We start from the raw sequence: 15,689 nt of genomic DNA, 5'->3' as shown, positions 1-15,689 counted from the left end.
CGTAAAAAGATGCTCCATAAATAAGTGCATGTCACTTCCAGGTGTTTTTGGAGCGGATTTTTCATTGAACACTGAAACGCCTCAAAAGACGCTCCAAATTAAAAGCTTCAAAAATGCCTGAAAATTCTCTGAAAACAGCTCCGTATATTCAGACGTTTTGTTAAGCGTGTGAACATACCCTAAGGCTGGATTCACACGAGCATGTTCGGTCCGTAATGGACGGATCGTATTTCGGCCGGAAGTCCCAAACCGAACACACTGCAGGGGGCCGGGCTCCTCGCATCATAGTTATGTACGATGCTAGGAGTCCCTGCCTCTCTGTGGCGCTACTGTCCTGTACTGAAAACTTGAGGCCAAATTCACACAACTATTTGTTTTTTTAAAATCTGCGGTGCAGCCGTGCTCTGCGGGATGCGATATCACACATCCCCCATAGACTAGCTTATGGAGGGATGCGTGAAAAAAAAACAAAACAGGACATGTCCTATTCTCATGGACCCTTCACACAGCCGTTGTTTCAACAGACAGTGTGAACAGCCACATTGAATTATAGGTCCGTGTGAATAAGGCCTTAATTGCAGAAAGTCTACAGCGTAATACAGTAGCCGTAGAGTGGATGAGATGTGCACAAATCTCATCCACACGCTGTGTAGAGAAGTGGGGGGAAAAAAATCCTCAGAAAATGACCTGCGGTGCATATTTTTTATTTTTTTTTTAAATCTGCAGCACGTCCATTATATTTATACATAATCGCTGCTTATTTGTTGCAAGATTTCCTTACTGAATTTAATGAGGTAAAACCCAGAACAAATAGATGTGTTTTTTTGCGGCAGAAAACCAGCAATTCTGCCACAAAAAAAAAATTACCCAGAATTCTGTGTTTCTTCGTCAAGGTTGTCCTAAGATGACATTTCATTCTATGTGACTGCTGCAGCCATCACAAGGGATATAACGTCATCCCGGGAGGCCGGACTGTAGGACGGCGGAGGGATGCGTGGTCATCGCTACGCAAGTATGAATATTTTTTGGGTGCACTTTTCCACAGCAAACATTCCTGACTAAAAGCCACAGTTCAGTACGGTTTTTCGGCCAGAATTACCTGCGGCGCACAAGGCGGATACGCGGTGTGGTTTTTTTTTCGCACTGTATCTGCCCTGTGTGAACATACCCCACTGGTCAAGACTTTCACATTCCTCTAAAGTACTATCCAAAAAAAAAGTTGCCTTACAATTTCTAGTACTTTATTTAACATGGGTGATGCTCAGAGCCAGGTGCTGCCAGCTTTCACTTGACTCTCAGGTGGTAAGGCCTTGCCCTCATGCTGACCTACAGTCAAGCCATATTTATTGTTGGCGTTCTTCTCGACCACTTCCTTTTTCAGTACAAACCCCCCGGCGAAGGACATGTCGAAGTCTTCATTGGCTGCAAAGGTGATTGGTTTCTCTTCCAAGATCTTGCCCAGGCGCGCCTGCCATGCCTCCAGGATGAGGGAGCGTTTCTCCGGAGGAGTGTGGGCAATGCTGTAACTGATCTGAGGCTCCAGAACCTGAAAACCACAGAAGTGCAGGATTCCTCTCTGTGGGAAAGAAAACAAAACAGTCTCAGCTTTTTTTCCCCAGAAACTGAAGAATAGCAATATCATATTTCTCCTATTCAATTATTTAAAATGGCTGATAACAGGGAACACTAGATTTCCTCTACATTTGCTGTGATTTTCTAGTCCCAGTATGTTACGTCTGAACGGGATTGAAGTCTCATATTGGTTTTTATTATCTCTTCTAAGGCCATGTTCACACATGGCATAAACGCTGAATGATTGTCCAACCTGGCATTCTGGGTGGAAATTCCACAGCGGTTTCGCAAGAGAAAATCGCAATGCTGCAAATTGAGATTCCCCACCACAGATTAACAAATCTCAGCACGCTGTGGAAATTAATCATCCTCTTTGCAGCTAGGCTGCCGAAATTCTGCACAGAAAATCTGGTATGAAATTCTGCAGTATTTATGTGTTACATGTGAGCATACCCTAATAGCATTACTGGCAGATTGGGCATGACAGTTGCTCTTGCCTGGCACAAATCCGCCCTTTGATAATAAAGCAATGTCAGTCTTATTACCTGTACTGGCCACAGAAGGACATTGATATCTCCATTGATCCCAGTTGGGCTGTACATGGATTCCAGACCCCCAGTGGTGAAGGACAGAATTGCCTTTTTATTCTATGAAAAAAAAAAAAAAAAGATTGGATTAATAGTTTTACAATGATATGGAGGGGGATTTAAAGAAAAAAAAAAGAAAATTGTCAGACACACCTCTAAAAGGGGTCATCATAGGAGTATAGAAAAACATGGCTGCTTTCTTCCAGAAACAGCGCCACTCGTCTGTGGGCTGTGAACGGTATTGCATCTCAGCCCTATAGAAGTAAACAGGGCATGTTCCAGCCACTTAATGACACCAGCAGGTGCTATATGCAAATTAAGGTTCCCCTTGGCCTAAAAATGGGCACTTTAGTGCTGAAAGGAGTAGAGGCTGTGACCACGTGGGGACTGTGCCAATCAGGATAAGAGGCGTCTAGATTTGCATATAGCGCAGGCTTTAAATTGCTGTAGCCAAGCGCTTAATACCCATGGCGCAAAACTAGGATTGCATGGTAGACTGTATAGTGCCAGCTACCAGTATAGCTTGTGAAGTTCCAGAAGATTTGCCATTCAAGACTCTGGGAAAGCTGGGTGACAACCCCTGTGGAAACTGATGGCAGCCATATTGATTATGACGCAGCTTTCCCAGAGACAGATTTACTTAAGGAAACAGCTGGATAGAGGGTTGTTTTTTTTTTTGTTTTTTTTTTACAACTTGATTAAAAAGGACGATTCTAGGACTTATTATTATATTCAATGTTCTTTAGTGGGAATTGCTCTTATTTTCCTTATTTGGTTTTTATAAAACATCAAAACAAGAAATAAAACCTGTAAAATAAAGATCAAGGTCTTCAATTTCAACCACTTCATACAGAAGCATCTAAAGTGTCACTTATTGATAATTTTACCTTAAAATGTCCATTATCGTACATGGATGATAGACTGTAGGCAAACCCCTGGGTTAAAACGCGATCAAACCAGCCCTTGAGGATGGCGGGAAGTCCAAACCAGAACACCGGGAACTGTCAAAGAAAAAAACAAACATTGGGGCGATCAAAATTAATGAAAAAAGTTTTTTTTTTAAATGGTGCAGTTGCCCACAGTAACCAATCAGGTTCCTGCATTCATTTTCCAAAGTGAATCAGAAAAATGAGCTTGAATCTGATTGGTCGCTATGGGCAATTCCAGACCGTTATTATACAGTGCGGCTGTATGTACGAATGATGTTTGCACCTGAAATATCACAAGATCCGCAGCTTCCAGTTTCTTCTGCTCCGTTACTATGTCTTCGTTGAGTCGCCCCTCTTTCCAGGCGTTCATTGATTCTGGACCATATTTGAAGTTTTCAGGATCCTGAGCTTTTCCTGCACACAAAATAAAATAATAATATATACCCACACTTAGTTTCTAGGACATGCACCCCTGTTGGATCAGTTACCTGTAATATCATCTCTGGACACTAGGGGGTTGAACTTCATGGCATATAGATCAGACACCGTGACCTCCCATCCATTCTTTTTGAGAGCCTCTACAGCGGCCTCCTTCATGGCATAATTAAAGGACGTCCGCTCCTGATGAGCCACCACCACAAGAGCACGTTTTCCTGAAGATATAGAACTGATGGATTTACTGATTGTTTTCATACTTTTTTTATTATATGAAATATCCAATAGAATTAAAAAAAAAAAAAAAAGTGTTTGTTCAGTACAACGGTCCGGCCATTTTTATACACATTGGGCAGTAACATAAAGCTGCATGAGCCGGTCAGCAGCCTGTATCTGTGTATGACAGACATGAAGTGCATTAGGGTGCAGGGAGTGTGGGGGATACTGATGAATGAGGGGTTCAAGATCTCATGACTAATGTAACGGGGGGCCAGGGAAAGGAGTCATATTAGGGAATGTTATTGTCCTGTCTAAATAGATGTGTTTTCAGGGAACATTTAACACGGTGAGTGTTGGGAATTGATCGGATTGTCCGGGGGAGCACATTCCAGGGAACTGGTGCAGCACGAGGAAACGGAGGTCTGGATTATGGAGGATGTAATTCTTAGATAATTCTCATACATCAACAACACTGTTAAAAGGGGTTATCCCACCAAAAATAATTCAAGTCACATGGGGTACACTGCTGCCCACCCACAGATACTGGTATGCACAGCGGAGGAATGGTGAGTAAACGGGGGGGGGGGGAATACAAGTATTTCAAAATACTAGAGGTGTAGACTTTTTTTTTTTGATGGGTTTTGTGGGATAAACCCTCCTACGTTACATGGCAATGACTAAAATATATTTATATATTTTTGTTCCCAATTACCTCTGTACTTTCAATGTACTCTTATGCCGTGGGATGTTAAAGGGGTTGTAGGAGATTAGGGAATAAAATAAAAATAAAGCAGAAGTGTAATCGTTACTGTACACTGCTTGATTTATTCTAAAGCAGTATAAACTGCCCCCTGTAAGGCCTCACGCACGACCATAGCCATGTGCATGGCCGTGATTTCCGGGTCGGCTGGCCACGGAGTGACAGCCGCGAGCCGCCCGCAAATCGCTGGCTGTGCACATGGCCACGGTCATTATTTTCAATGAGCCCGGACCGCGAAAACCATGGTCGTGTGCATGGCCCCATAGGAATGAATGGGGCCGCAATTCTCCCATGGATTTTCGGGGGAATTGCGGCCGCAAAAGCACGTTCGTGTGCATGGGGCCTTAGGCTGGGTTCACGCGACCTATTTTCAGGCGTAATGGAGGCGTTTTACGCCTCGAATTACGCCTGGAAAGACTGCTCTAATACATCGGCAAACATCTGCCCATTACTTTGAATGGGTTTGCCGATGTACTGTGCCGACGACCTGTTATTTTACACGTCGCTGTCAAAAGACGACATGTAAAATTACAGCCTCATCAAAAAGAAGTGCAGGACACTTCTTGGAACGTAATTGGAGCAGTTTTTCATTGACTCCAATGAAGAACAGCTCCAAATTACATCCGTAAAAGACGCCCCGCAAAATGCGAGTACATGCAATTACGTCTGAAATTCAGGAGCTGTTTTCTCCTGAAAACAGTGATGTAATTTCAGACGTAATTGCAGTTATCGTGTGCATATACCCACAGGGTATGTTCACACGGCCTATTTACGGACGTAATTCGGGCGTTTTAGCCCAGAATTACGTCCGAAAATGCGGCTCAATAGCGTCGGCAAACATCTGCCCATTCATTTGAATGGGTCTTACGATGTTCTGTGCAGACAGTCATTTTTTTTACGCCCCGCTGTCAAAAGGCGGGACGTAAAAAAAGACACCCGCGTCAAAGAGGTGACTTCGTCAGACGTAAATTGAGCCGTTTTCCATTGACTCCATGGAAAAACAGCTCCATTTACGTCCGTAATGGACGCAGCAAAAAAGCGCCTCAACATGCCATTACGGCTGAAATTACGGAGCGGTTTTCTCCTGAAAACAGCACCGTAATTTCAGCCGTTACAGACGCTGCCGTGTGAACATACCCTTAGAGTTCAGATAAGCTACCTGGAAAACAGCTTGATGGCTTTTTCCAGCAGAATAGTGAGTGCAGCTCTGGAGTATAATACAGGATGCAATTCAGGATCAGTACAAAATAAGTAATGTAAGTACAGACTGAGATTTATGTAGATTATATATATAAAAAAAAAAAAAAAAAAGTGAAAAAAAATCTGGAGTTCAAAAGAAGGGCATACACATCAGATTTGGAATTTAAATATCCTCGCTGTATTTTAACATAACCAGTAGGTGGCAGTACGGTTATGCAGAACAGAAGGGCATGAATATAGGCAGCATTTACATCATATGTGCTCCTTATTCATTGTATACATGTTTTCTCTTTATGATGACCTGTATATGTTCTTCACAACATTTTGTTTCTCGATTATCCATATTATTTTGATTTACATTCTGTCAAAACTCATAAGAATATGTCATTTTTTGAGACTTTAACAACTTACTTCTACTTGCAAGTAGAACGGTTCATATATACTTTCTGATGTCAAGATGCAGGCAGCGTATGGATGGTTTCCGTGCTCGGTCCATTATTTTTGCGGACCCATATACTTGAATGGTGACACAGGACTGCAAAAACAGACAGCGATAGGACACGTTCTATTTGCATAACGGGGACAACAAATCCGCAAAAAACGCTGGTGTGTGCATGGGCCCCATAGAATTGAATGGTTGGGTGTGCGATCCAAAAAGCGTACAGCAGACGAAAGAAAATAGTGGTCGAGATCATGAGCGCATTTTTACGGAGATCGAACACTCATACAGTCCATCCAAGGCCGGGTACACACGAGCATGTTCGGTCCGTAAAATACGGATTGTATGTCGGCCGTATTTCCCGGACCGGACACTTCAGGGAGCCGGGCTCCTAGCATCATAGAAATCCCTGCCTTGCTGCGGAAAACGGCCCCGTACTGAAAACACGATTACAGTACGGGACAGTTTTCCCGCAGCGAGGCAGTGACACCTAGCGTCATAGATAACTATGACGCTAGGAGCCCGGCTCCCTGCCGTGCGTTCGGTCCAGGAAATACTGTCGGCATACGAGCCGTATATCACAGACCGAACGCGCTCGTGTGAACACGGCCTAATAGAGAACAGTCTGTAAGGCAATCCTTTTTAACGGGCAAGAATTCAGCAGTGGCACATAAATGCCTTCGCCAAGAGGGTGATCATGTGCCAGAAACGAGAAGAAAGGGGAATGTGTCCGCACCCTTCAGGTCTTTAGATAAAGTTGTAGTAGGAGTACAGAATACACTGACAATTAACCCTTGCGTGTTCCCACATGGATTTACTGTACCCAAGGATACACAATGAGCAGGCAGAAGAACGACATTGCTATGGCTTCCTGCCACTAAATGAGTCAATGTTGATTCAATGTCATGGACCGGTGTCTTTTTTTTAATCTTTTTCAATTTAGAAGCTGCAGAACTTTACATTACACAGTTAACCGTTTACAGCCAGAGATCCATTAGACCCCGTGTATAAGAAGTGATCACCACATACAGTGAATATATATATATATTATATATATATATATAAAAAAAAAAAAAAAAAAAAGTCTACACACCCCTGTTAAAATGCCAGGTTACAAAATTAGTCCAAGAAAAAGGTTTCCACCTTCAGGGTATGTTGACACGACAAATGAAAAATAGCTGTGAAATACAAAGCTGTTTTCAAGGGAAACCAGACTCTTATTTTCAGCCGTTTTTTATGTGGTTTTTTTGTAGACGGCTCCAAAAACGTCTCAAGAAGTGACATGTACTTTGAAAAATGGCCGTGTAAAAAAAAAAAAAAAAAAGCCCCGTGAGAACGAAACACCATTTTTCCCATTGAAATCAATGGCCATTTCTTAGGAGGCGTTAAGCCTCCGTATTTTTAGCAGTTTTTCAGGGCGTTTACGGCCCGGAAAACGGCTCAAAATAAGCTGTGTGAACTTACCCTTAATGTCACCTATAACCTGTACAATTGTATTGAAAAACAAACTGAAATCTTTGAGGCCCCATGCACACGACCGTAAAAAAAAACAAAAAAACTTACGGACGCGCCCGGTTCTTTTGGCTGCGGACACCTTTCGGTAGTGCTACAAAAAGGTGTCCGTGCCGGGATATATGGAGCATGTCCTACTTTTCAGATTTTACGGGCCGTGCTCCCATACTTTGCGGTGAGCGGGCACAGCCGTGTGCAGGAGGCCTTACGGTGGAAAAATAAAAGGCAAAAATAATGTGGTTGCATAAAGCTGCACACCCTTCAACTAATACTTTGTTGAATTACCCTTCGACTTTATGACAGCGTTCAGTCTATCAGCATGGCACATCATGACTTGGAAATTGTTGCCCACTCTTCCTTGCAAAAGCTCTTCAAACCTGTCAGATGACGAGGACATTTCCTTTGTACAGTCCTCTCCAGGTCACCCCACAGATTTTCAGTGGGATTGCTCTTCATCTTAAAGAGACTCTGTCACCACATTATAAGTGCCCTGTCTCCTACATAAGAAGATCGGCGCTGTAATGTAGGTGACAGTAAGGGTATGTTCACACGAGGGCGTCCGTAACGGCTGAAATTATGGGGATGTTTCAGCCTGAAAACATCCCCGTAATTTCAGCCGTACCGGCATGTGCAGGCGCTTTAACGCCGCGTCAATTACGGCCGTAATTAGCGCTGCTATTCATTGGAGTCAATGAATAGCGGCTCCAATTACGGCCAAAGAAGTGACAGGTCACTTCTACGCGGGCGTCTATTTACGCGCCGTCATTTGACAGCGGCGCGTAAATATACGCCTCGTGTGAACAGACAAACGTCTGCCCATTGCTTTCAATGGGCAGATGTTTGTCAGCGCTATTGAGGCGCTATTTTCGGGCGAAATTCGGGGCAAAAACACCCGATTTACGTCCGTAAATAGGCCGTGTGAACATACCCGAATGCTTTTTATTTAAAAAAAACGATCTTTTTTCACAACGTTAGGAGCGATTTTGGTTTATGCTAATGAGCTTTCTTAATGCCCAAGTGGGCGTACTTTTACTTTCGACCAAGTGGGCGTTGTACAGAGGAGTGCATGACGCTGACCAATCGGCATCATGCACTCCTCTCCATTCATTTACACTGCACTAGCGATATAGATATATCGCTATGTGCAGCCTCATACACAAGCCCTAACATTACTACAGTGTCCTGATAATGAATACACATGAAATCCAGCCTGGACGTCAGGTGTACTCAGAATCCTGACACTTCTGAATCTTTTCTGTGAGATTCCAGCAACGGATACGAAATCTCGCGAGACAACGAGATTTCGTATCCGTTGCTGTAAATCCCACAGAAAAGAGTCAGAAGTGTCAGGATTCTGAGTACACATGACGTCCAGGCTGGATGGTCAGGTGTATTTATTATCAGGACACTGTAGTAATGTTAGTGTCCATGGTCTCATCTACCATAACACGTTTTCCCACATGCTTTTGGCAGACTTGATGTAGGTCTTTGCAAAACAAAGTCGGGCTTGGATGTTTTTCTTTTAGAAAAGGCTTCTGTCTCGTCACCCTACCCAACAGCCCAGACATATGAAGAATACGGGAGATTGTGGTCCCATGCACTACACAACCAGTACCTGCCAGAAAGTCCTGCATCTCCTTTAATGTTACTGTAGGCCTACTGGTAGCCTCACGGAGCAATTTTTGTCTTGTCTTTGCATCAAGTTTTGAGGGACGTCCAGTTCTTGGTAATGCCACTGTTGTGCCAAATGTAATCCACTTCCTGATGACCGTCTTCACTGTGTTGCATGATATATCTAATGCCTTGGAAATTCTTTGGTACCCTTCCCCTGACTGATGCCTTTCAACAATCAGATCCCTTTGATGTGTTGTGAGCTCTTTACAGGCCATGGCTTATGCGGGCACATGCAACAAAGGAAATGTCAGGAAAATCCTAATAGAACGCCTGAACTTTATATGGCGTTATTCAGAATCACTTTAAATAATGGCAGCTGTACACTGACTACTATTTAACATGAGTTTAAATGGGATTGGCTAATTCTGAACACAACCACATCCCCAATTATAAGAGGGTGTTCACACTTATGTAACCACATTAATGTAGTTTTGTTATTTTTATTTCCCCCCCCTCTAAATTATTGCAGTCTGTTTTGCAATGGAATTGTACAGATTATGGGTCACATTGAAGGTAGAAAAAAAATTTGAGATGATTCATCTTGTACTGATTTTTTTACATAAATACCTGGCATTTTAACAGGGGTGTGTATACTTTTTATATCCACATATTTACAAGCATTTAATAGTCCAGTGTAAATAAGGAAATATAGGATATCTCATGTTAATCAGCCTATGGGTTGGACAGATTGATAAGCGGTGCAAATTATTTCTGGCAGCTGCTATTCTTTCCCGCTCTGTAGAAATAACTTGTACTCTACGCCAAGTCATTAATGATATGTCAAAAGCTGCCGGACAAAGCAGGACTTCCCCGGCCACCATGTTTAGAGCTTTTCATAAAACATGGACACGTATTGGAGTGTGGAGCATACCCATCTCCAAAATAGGCCAAGAAAGGGGATTTTTACAAGTAGAATATGAAGGATTCAAACTGTAAAGACATTTTTTTGATAAAGCCAGGGTTCACATGTGGTGCAGCAGGAGAATGGAGATCATACAGGCAGTATCCAACCTAGCATAGTCCATGGAGGATCAAAGTGTGCTTTCTTTTACAAGGGTAGAATCCTGAAGAAGGGATGGCTATGTAATATAGGTTTGTAAAAAAAATAAAAAATTATTATGAACCTTATGTTTGCAGGCAATGGTGGCTCAATAGGTCTTTAGATTGGCTCAGGAAAAACAAGTACAGATGCCATCTTTACTAAATTATGCTTCCCCCACCAGGCCGGGGGGAAAGATTTCATAAAAAAGGTGGCTGTTCCCACTTAGCGGAGTCCATGTACGGGCTGCGGCCCCGAAAGCAAAGTTGAGTTGCCATGGACCTCCCTGCGATAGTGACTCAGTGACCGAAAGAAAGGAGGAGGAACTGGAGATCAAAGAGGAGTAAGATATAGCTCTGTCCACGAAACCAAGCTGGTAAGCCACTATTGCCTGACATAGCCAAAGATATTCCGCCATTTTGCATTTGGAAACGGAGAAGAGACTGTGCCTTCTCCGCTGAGAAGCATTTACCCCCTTTGTGACCGTGAGATTAAACTTTTTTGCATCAACCTGGGCAGCGAATAAAATCTGCATAGCCTTTCCGCTTGGCTTACACATTGCACTTTTTTGCAAATAATTTCCATACACCGCCCACAAAAATACAGCAAAACAGTACCCAAATACTGCCCTGCAGTTTCCAAATAAAACTACAATAAAAGCAGTACTCTACCCGACTACCGGAACTGACCACAGTGGAGTGGAATGATTTTCTTCTCATGTGCTAAGATGGCTCTTTGGCCCTTAGAAAACAGGTGCCCTGGGCAATTGCCCAGTTTGCCACCCTTTTAGCCCTGGTTATATGGCTGTAAACTACATACGGTTAATAATTTACTGACACGATTTACCAGGAATCCTACGACAATCTAAGTTTGATTCATGATTCAGTAGAACCACGGGAGGTGCAGTTGTGCCCATATTACCGCCATGTCAGATTTACCTGGTCCATTCTGCTGGACCAACAGTTTCCAGCGAGTGTTCGGTATTTTACTCCAGAGCAACTACAATAAACAATCGTCGTCTCATATCAAGACTTGCAAAAATAATGAGTCATATAATTGCTACTAGAGAGACTTCTTATCTCCGGAGGAGAAATTAATTCCTAGAGGAGACATGTTGTAAAGTTGTTTTCTTCATTAAAGTGTGACTCCACCTTCAGGCTACACAGCATCATGAAGTCCCAAGCAAAATGCAATAAAATCCCAGTCAGTACACAACTTCCGAGGAAAGAATGTTGCAAGTAGCCTTGTGGTGATCACAAAAACCGCAACCCCGATATACAACACGTGACCGGGCAGCCCGAGCCTTAGGCCTCATGCCCACTTCAGTTTTTTCCGTCAGCATGCTATCTGTTGTTTTAACGGATAGCACCCTGACACATTCATTTCAATGGAGCCATGCACACTTCCGTTGTTTTAACGGAACCGTGCAGCCGTTCCGTCAAAAATAGTAGAGGTCCTACTCCTGCCCGTTTGACGGAACGGTCGCGGCATTTTCATTGATTTGGTCCGTGAAACAACGGACTGCACACGGAAGCCATCCGCGTGCAGTCCGTGTTTCACGTAACTGTCATTTCCAGCCGTACAACGGCCGACGGAAGTGTGCGTGAGGCCTTAGAGCGAATGTAATAAATATTTAAGGAAACTAATATATTCCTTCATTAACCATATAGGTCACTAAGAAAGTGTTCCTGGGGCTTTTACATTGCGATATACGCGCCGGATCAAGTGAAGTTTATGTCCCCCTGCTTCCTCCGTGACATTGAGGAGATTTATAGTAAGAATGTCCTTTGTTGCCCATAGCAACCCCACAGCTTTCATATATTAATAAGCTCAGGTAAAATGAAAGCAGAGCTCCGATTGGTTGTTATGGGTAACAAAGGACATTCCTACTAGAAGGCCAAATTCAGACGAAGTGCAAAGTCGGACGGGAAAAAAACCTGAAGTTTTGGAAACTGACCGACGGAAGTTTTTCACGTCCGAGTTGCACCCTTGCGGGTCCCATTTCCATGGTCCCCATAGACTTGAGTCTATTGAGGGATCTGTGAAAACGGAAGACAATAGGACATGTTCTATTTTTCGATGGACCCTTCACACGGTCCATTGAAACAACGGCCGTGTGAACAGACCAAATTAAATACATGCGTCCGTGTGACGGCCGTTGTTTTAACAGCCGTCACACGGACGTATACTACGGCTGTCTGAATTCGGCCTAAGACCGCTTGATAAGTCTCCCCCATTAATTGCAATTTTTTTGTTGCACTTAAATTAAAATGGAGATTTCTTTGAGCAGCCGCTGCAGCCTATTACAGCTTGTACGAATAAAACTGATGTCGTCGAATTCATGAAACAGCGCGGTTTACTTGCAAACAATCTGGACTGCGAAAACCGCCGTCAACCTCTGCGTTGGAACGCTCGTCGCCAATGTTCTGATTGATATTCTTGGAAAGGTATTTACAAGAACTGTGCGTCATCATGGCGATCCATCAGAAAGGGCTCGTTCTAAGAAAAGTCGCACATCCCTCCGAAAAAGTGGCTACACATTACTTACCTCTGGTGTTTTCATGTAAGTGACAGTATTCCCGCAGAGAGGCAGCGACTCCTAACGAAGATGCTAGGAGCCCAGCTCCCTGCAGTGTGCTCAGTCCGGGAAATACTGCCGAAATACGGACCGTATATCACGGACTGAACACGCTCGTGTGAATCCGGCCTTAGGCCAGAATCCCACACACAGTTTTGATGCAGTTTTTTGAGCCAAAGCCAGATGTGGATCCAAAAAGCAAGGACAGGTATAAAGAAAACACAGGTGCATCTTATTTCTTTTGTGTCCACATCTGTGTTTGGCTATAAAAAAAAAACGCATGTGTGATCCTGTCCTGAACGCACGTTCCCACAGGCAACACTGCAACAGAAAATCTGCAGCGAAATCTTATGGAAAAAAAAAATGCTTATTGCTGCTTTTCAGCTGCAGTTTTACATTCAAGCACATTTAGGGTATGTTCACACGGCAGCGTCCGTTACGCAGCTGTTTTCAGGAGAAAACAGCTCGGGAATTTCAGACGTAATGGCAAGTGCAGGTGTTTTTCGCAGCGTCCATTACAGACGTAATTGGAGCTGGTTTTCTATGGAATCAATGGAAATGGCTCCAATTACGTCTCAAGAAGTGCCATCCAAAGCTATTGCCCAAAAATGAAGCTGCTCCGCTCAGAACATGCAGCATAAAAATGGACATGCCGATCTAAAAGTCGCACCGCAGAACACTCGCCTCACAACTTTTCTGCATTTGAGGCTGAGATTTGCAGAAATCTCATCCCCTTTGCTGCTACTTTAAACGCTGTGGAATTTCCAGTGTGTATCCTGCCTGCGGGAACGTACCCTGTCAGGTAGGTTCCAAATACAGAAGCAAAAATACTGCCGTGTGGAAGTGGCTAACCTCTGTAAAAGGTGGACTCACACGTTTGTTTATTTTTGCAGAAATAAAAACATTCAGATGTATGGAATGGATTTTCAGTTGAAGAAATTTGCTTTGTGTGACTGCGCCCTAAGATTCCCTTTATGGCCTTGTTCACACAATGCAGTTTTGATGTTTTTTGTTTTAATAAAGCCACCAGGGTTGGATACAAAAAATAAAAAAGGAGAACATGTTTACCATTCTACCTTCCCACTGGCTATATTCCAATCCAAAATTATCACCAAATCTGCACTGGGAGAACAAAGTCTTATAAACAAAACCCCTCCCTGCAGACAGACTAACAATTCCACCTCCATTTTTTTTTTTTTTTTTAAATGAGAATTTTCAAGAAATTTAAGTACACACAGATCAGCAGCAAAAAAAATTAAAAAAAATAAATTGTGAACTAGCCCTGAAACCCAGGTCAACTATCAATCATCTTATAGAGTACAAACCGTATCTGTCCCCTCACCCGGGGACATCAGCACAGTCCAGGACTTACCCATCATGACTGCCTGGCACGCTCTCGCTGCTTGTCCTCAGAAGGCTGCAGATAGAGTTTCTGCTTCCTGAGAGGAGGATCTGGGTAAAGCCTGGCCCTGGGGTGGAGGCTGCTGTGTCGGATTACAGGCTGCTAACCTTCTCCCCGTTCACATGTGACGTATTTATTGCAGATTTTTGGTGCAGATCCCGCACATGGATGTTGCTGCTGCCGGTTTTTAGGACTACTCCCTCCCTCTGACTATGGGATAATGAGTGTGGTGCTCCTAATGACACAGGTGCTCGACTTCAATCCAAACATTCAACTTAACACAAAATACAACCAAATCCCTCAAACATTTTACCACAACCCCCAATCCTGAGGTTGGAATATGCTAAAAGTTTTGTCGTTTATTAAAGGGGTTTTCCAGCCACTAAAAATTGCTGGTCTATCCTCAGGACGGGGTCGGGGTCCGACTTTTGGGACCCGCGCCGATCAGCTGTTTTGACGGGGCCGCAGCGCTGATCATTTCTACTTGCTCACTGTGAGTTGTCGACGTGGTGCATTTAGCGGCGATTCACAGGTATTGCAGCCTTTTTTTTCACTAAAGGGAATGGGAGAAAAGGCATTTACTTTGCTGGTAGCGTATTAGACCTCATAAACACGGCTGTGCCCATAATCACGTAGTATGGAAGCACGGCCCGTAAAATACGAAACTAGGACATGCTCCTTAATTCCCGGCACGGACACCTATCCTTAGCGATAAGGAAAGGTGTCTGCGCTCAATAGAACCGAACGGGTCCGTAATTGCAGACCGTATTACGGCCCGCAATTACGGAGATTTTTTACGGTCGTGTGCATGGGGCCCGAAGGTGCGGGTTTGCCGCACAAAAATACACGCGACAATTCCGTTTGCATTTGGCCGTAGGGTACAGTCACATGTGGCGTGTTTGCGGTGTATGTTTACGCTGCAGAAAACGTTACATTGTATGCCTATGGGAAAAATATTCCGCAACGCAAGAACTAGAGAAATCTGTCCGAGTTGCAAAATGTTTTCCCATAGGCATACATTGTAGTGCATGTGTCAATGCACCCTTACGATGCTGGTGGGTGGTACTTCCCACACAGTGCCAAAAATGCATCGCTCGGGCATGGCACGACTCAGCTGCTGAGCCCGCACCATCAGCAGCAGGCGTCAGCTGTAACAACTAATACCCAAAGGCACCAGGATCAGAGCTAACTCAGATTCTGGCCCTTTAAGGATACCCCCACACCAAGCGGATTTGTTGCAGATTTTTCCGCAGCAATTTTCGCCACAAATTACACACAAAGTGTTACATGCACATTTTGCTGCGGATTCGCTGGTGGATTTCACCACTTCTACATTGGAAAAA

At 43.7% G+C, this 15,689-nt stretch overlaps 1 protein-coding gene across 1 annotated transcript; it reads right to left on the bottom strand.

Moving 5' to 3' along the window:
- Positions 1-1,224: 1,224 nt before the first annotated feature.
- On the bottom strand, positions 1,225-14,473 carry LOC142661199 (NAD(P)H dehydrogenase [quinone] 1-like). Its single transcript, XM_075838529.1, has 6 exons — positions 14,317-14,473; positions 3,577-3,741; positions 3,372-3,502; positions 3,047-3,160; positions 2,118-2,219; positions 1,225-1,576 (listed from the first exon to the last, which is right to left on the bottom strand). The coding sequence occupies exons 1-6, from the start codon at positions 14,321-14,323 to the stop codon at positions 1,262-1,264; spliced, it is 834 nt and encodes a 277-aa protein (XP_075694644.1). The 5' UTR covers positions 14,324-14,473; the 3' UTR covers positions 1,225-1,261.
- Between the last annotated feature and the right edge of the window lie 1,216 nt (positions 14,474-15,689).

This window comes from Rhinoderma darwinii, chromosome 9 (assembly GCF_050947455.1).
Source record: "Rhinoderma darwinii isolate aRhiDar2 chromosome 9, aRhiDar2.hap1, whole genome shotgun sequence".
NCBI classification, from domain to species: Eukaryota; Metazoa; Chordata; class Amphibia; order Anura; family Rhinodermatidae; genus Rhinoderma; species Rhinoderma darwinii.
The sequence above is the reverse complement of the archived record's forward strand: the minus strand, read 5'-3'. Positions and strand labels throughout refer to the sequence as shown.